The sequence below is a fragment of the Octopus bimaculoides genome, chromosome 17 (assembly GCF_001194135.2).
Source record: "Octopus bimaculoides isolate UCB-OBI-ISO-001 chromosome 17, ASM119413v2, whole genome shotgun sequence".
NCBI lineage: Eukaryota > Metazoa > Mollusca > Cephalopoda > Octopoda > Octopodidae > Octopus > Octopus bimaculoides.
In genome coordinates this window covers 26,741,484-26,746,424 of record NC_068997.1, presented here as the reverse complement: position 1 = coordinate 26,746,424, position 4,941 = coordinate 26,741,484, and the positions used below count along the sequence as shown (strand labels likewise).

At 37.3% G+C, this 4,941-nt stretch overlaps 1 protein-coding gene across 1 annotated transcript in view; it reads right to left on the bottom strand.

Moving 5' to 3' along the window:
• LOC106878469 (dmX-like protein 2) overlaps positions 1-4,941 on the bottom strand; it is a 108,533-nt gene that overhangs the window by 63,395 nt on the left and 40,197 nt on the right. The window contains exon 4 of the mRNA XM_052974131.1: positions 2,930-3,008. Coding sequence (XP_052830091.1) covers positions 2,930-3,008 — 79 coding nt within the window. The remainder of the gene's footprint in view (positions 1-2,929; positions 3,009-4,941) is intronic.

Genomic DNA, 4,941 nt, shown 5'->3' with positions numbered 1-4,941 from the left:
CTGTTACTAAATTTCCAGGACTTAAAGAAAGAAAGAAATGCGACTGCAGTAAATCAATTTAATTCTTTACAAATTTCAGTTTAGGAAGAAGAAAAAAAAAAAATTAAGACACACACACACACAAAATTTAAATTTGGAAAGTGTTTTTCAAAAACTTTTTAAAAATATTTAATTTTTGTCGTTTTATTCCTTTCTGATTCTTAAAACCAAATCCACCCCATCACCACCCACTCTCTCCTCCCCATTCTGTCTTTTTTTTTTTTTTCAATAGTTCCTTTCTTGGTAATTATTCTTCAAACACAATTCCAAAGCCTGTTCTAGATTATTTTTGTTTCTGTATCTTTGTCTTTGTGGTTTAACAAATTTTCCTCTACTTCTCCAACTACCTCAAATTTTGTGAAATACAGTTATTATTGTTATTAATTAATATTCTATAGAGAAGGATGATGGATTAGTAGAATTAGCAGAACTTTGGTCAAAATAACAGTTTTTATTTATATTTCTTTACATTCTGACTTCAAATTGAGCCATGGTCAGCTTGACCTTTAATCAGTTTAGAGTTCACAAACTGACCAAAACTGTATGGCCTTGAACCTTAACCATTCAGATTATTCTGCCGAATGTAATGCCTATTTATAAGAACTATTTTGAATTAATCATTCATTATCTTTTAGCTTTGCGATTTCAATGAAGTAATTGCTTATTTTTAGAATGACATTGTAGGGTAGGTGTGAAAAGGTGGAACTGATTGCTTTTAACATAGAACAGGTAGAATATTTGAGCCAGATACAGCCAGTTTAAATACTGAAGGGTTAAAATGTATGGGTTCATACCAGTATGAGAGGGTAAGAGGGTTAATGGAAAGTATGAGCGTTGATAGCCTAGGAGAGGTCAGACAACTGATGACAATATATTCAGCAACCATTCTCAGAGGACTTAAAACTTGGAGATTATCTTTTATTTGTTTCAGTCATTGGACTGCAGACAAGCTTGAAAGGTTCAAGCATGGTCAATGACAGTGCTGCCTGATTGGCTCCTGTGCTGGTGGCACATAAAAAGCACCATCCGAACATGGTTGATGCCAGTGCTGCCTGTCTGGCCCCCGTGCTGGTGGCATGTAAAAAAACACCCACTACACCCTTGTAGTAGTTGGCATTAAGAAAGGCATCCAGCTGTAGAAACCTTGTCAGATTGGATTGGAGCCTGGTGCAGCCTCCTGGTTTGCCAGTCCTCAGTCAAACCATCCAACCCATGCCAGCATGGAAAGCAGATGATGATGATTAACAGAATCCAACAATGGACAACTTGATCCTTTCTCCCAACCGGTGGGATTAATAAACAAAACAATAAAAGATATAATGAGAATGAGGAAGTCAATCTTTCACACTCACCCACCCTCACTCATACTACACATCTACAACATGAAAAATCATTGATATATTTCATGCCCATCTGTTTCTGCTCCACTGATCAAGTATGGTTTGAAATTAGAAGGGAAATCAAATGGAATATCCAGCCAATGAAAATGGAGAAAGAAAAATATGTCTAACTAATAAAAAAAAAAGTAAAACTCAAAAATACTTCCTGTATTGAAAACTGCTACCCTATAATTCTTGTAGTTCAGTTTTTACATAGAATAGGAAGTTGAAAACATGTAAAAGAAGGGTTGGGAGCTACCTTTTGGTTTCACAAACTTAATGTAAATCATATCAACTGACCTATAAAAATACAACACACATATGGGTGGTTGGTGTTAAAAAGGGCATCCAGCTGTAAGAATCTTGCCAAAACAGTCACAGAAGTCTGGTGCAGGCTTCTGCCTGGCCAGCTCCTGTCGAACTGTCCCACCCATGCCAGCATGGAAAACAGACATTAAACGATGATGGTATATATATATATATATATATATATATCATCATCGTTTAACGTCCGCTTTCCATGCTAGCATGGGTTGGACGATTTGACTGAGGACTGGTGAAACCGGATGGCAACACCAGGCTCCAGTCTGATTTGGCAGAGTTTCTACAGCTGGATGCCCTTCCTAACGCCAACCACTCAGAGAGTGTAGTGGGTGCTTTTACGTGTCACCCGCACGAAAACGGCCAATCAGGCAGCACTGTCATTGACCATGCTTGAACCTATATATATATATCTACACATACACACACACACACACACACACACATCCACCTACACAAACATATGAATACATTTGATCAGTCACATATTGTCTGTGGAATTTTCAATTTTTATGTGAACCCGAGACAGAGAGAGGGCAGGAGGAAGGGAAATATTTGGATTATTTTAGATTTAAACTTAACAATAAAGACATGTTTTAACATATTTTAACACTTGGATATAGGGTTGGAAAGGTCAACATTGAAGACATACCTACATACTTTAACACACGGGTATAAGGACAGGAATGGTTAATAACAAAGCATACCTATAAAAGATTTTTAATACCCAGTTATTATAAATATAAAGCTGGGTAGAACATTAATTCAACGTCCGGCATAAACATTTTACAAAGACTAAAACTTGTAACGAATATGCATGCGTGTGTGTGTGTGTGTGTGTGTGTGTGTGTGTGCACTGTTGATATGGTTGTCTGGATGAGAAATTTGTCAACTACGTTGTTTCATGTGTGTGTGTGTGTCTGTGTGATGGGGTGAATGTGTCTCCATATCCCAAAACATATATAACAAGACTGAACAACAATTGACACTGACCACTTGGTCAAGAGTTCAAGTCTCACATTCTCCAGATATTTTCCTCATACAAGACCTAGAATACATTTATATGTGTGTATGCATGTATGTATGTATGTATGTATGTGTGCACACATTTTGTATGAAAAACAAAACAAAAAATGTAAAAACCAGAGAGAACAACAGTAAAACAACTTGTTACATGCAGTTCTACTTACCATCAATGTTCCAAGCCAGAGAATGGATGAAACATTCGGCGGTAAAAGAGGCAGTCTTGTACCAGCAGTAGTCCAATTTCTAAAAGATAGAAATGTGAAATGGTAAAAAACACAAAATAGACAACAAAATTATTACAGGTTATTAAAGATATATATTTTTGGATGCCGCCTTTCAAGATGTGAAAATAATTAACCCTTTTGTTACCCTGTTTCAGTTGGCTTCGATGCAATTATTTTTGAAAATAATGAAAAATTCAATAAAATATCTGTCTTTATCAAGCTGGTGTTAGGAACATAATTCAACATGAAATTTTGGTGGAAGGTTTTAGTTTAGATTGCTTTAACCCTTTCATTACTACATTTCTGTTGAACTACAATGCCTTTGTGTCAATTAATTCTCAAAAATAATAAAGAATTTGGCAAAACAACTTTGTCATTATTACGCTAATGTTTACAACATGAATTTTTAATTTAGATCACTTTAAAACAAGAAAGTTTGTCTTCTAGAACCAGGGGCATTCTTCAGCAGGTTGCTATTCAAAGAGTTAATGCTTTCATCTACTGTTTATTCTGATGTCAATGACCCCACAAAGACAGACACCCACTCCTGTGGAGGATAAATGTATCCTCCACAGAACTTGACTTGTGCCAATGTTTGTAATTATTATTTCTGCCAAGGTTGACATTGCCTTTCAGCTTTCAAGGAACAATGAAATAAGTACCAGTTAAGTACTGGGATCAATGTAATTGACTACCCCAACAATCCAAAATTGCCAGTCTTGTGTCAAAATTTGAAACCATCATTATCACCATCACCAATATCCCAACCAAAACCACCACAACAACAAATATCTCCATTATTATCACCCTCACCACCATCACTAACTTTGCCGGTACCGTTGCCACCACTGTCACCACAAGTGTTTTGACATTTGATTCCCTATATTTGGTTTGAAATTAAGAGTGTGTGCATGTGCATGTGTGTGTGTATTCATTCTGTTTTCATTCATCCTGTCTACCTTCAAGTGTTCATTTCATTCATTCTCCTATCCATTCATCCCATTTCATCATTCAATCACTTGCTTCATTTACTGGTTTATATTTTTATCATTTAGAAACGCATGTGAGCATGTATATGTATGTGTGCATGTATGCGTGTGTGACTGTATGACTGTGTGCATGTATGTCTGTGTGCATGTATGCCTGTGCATTATCTTGTTGCCATATGTTTGTTGATAAGGAAAGCAATAACAACATTTAATGGATATGGTAATGTGTGATGGGGGTGGAGGAGATAGGGAGAGAAGGGGTAAAGGAGAGGGATAGACAGACAATGAACAGCAGAGATGAAGGAGGAGGAGGAGAAAGGAGGCAGTGGTGGTGGTGGTGGTAGAGTGAGAGGTTGAAATGGAAGAACCGGAGTTAATATAACATATACATACAGTCAAACACAGACAAGTACACATACAGAGGTACACATACAGAGGTACACACAGACACAAACACACATTACTGCATACAGGCACAGTTTCATAGACCTGAAGGTATGCACACACAGACTCACACACGCACACACACTACCATACATGCACAGAAACCCGGATACACACACGACTACCTCACACAGGCACCAAAGTACACACACAGACACACACACAGTTAGATTAAGCAATGCACCACAATGTGGATTAATCAATAAAAATTTATACTAAACTCTTAACTACTAATGACATCTTAGTTGTATATCATAACAGCAACAGCAACAACAACAACAGGAACAACAGCATTAACAACAATAGCAACAGCATAACCACAACAAAAAATAACAGTAATAATCATAGGCGTAGGAGTGGCTGTGTGGTAAGTAGCTTGCTTACAAACCACATGGTTCCGGGTTCAGTCCCACTGCATGATACCTTGGGCAAGTGTCTCGTACTATAGCCTCGGGCCGACCAAAGCCTTGTGAGTGGATTTGGTAGACGGAAACTGAAAGAAGCCCATCGTATATATGT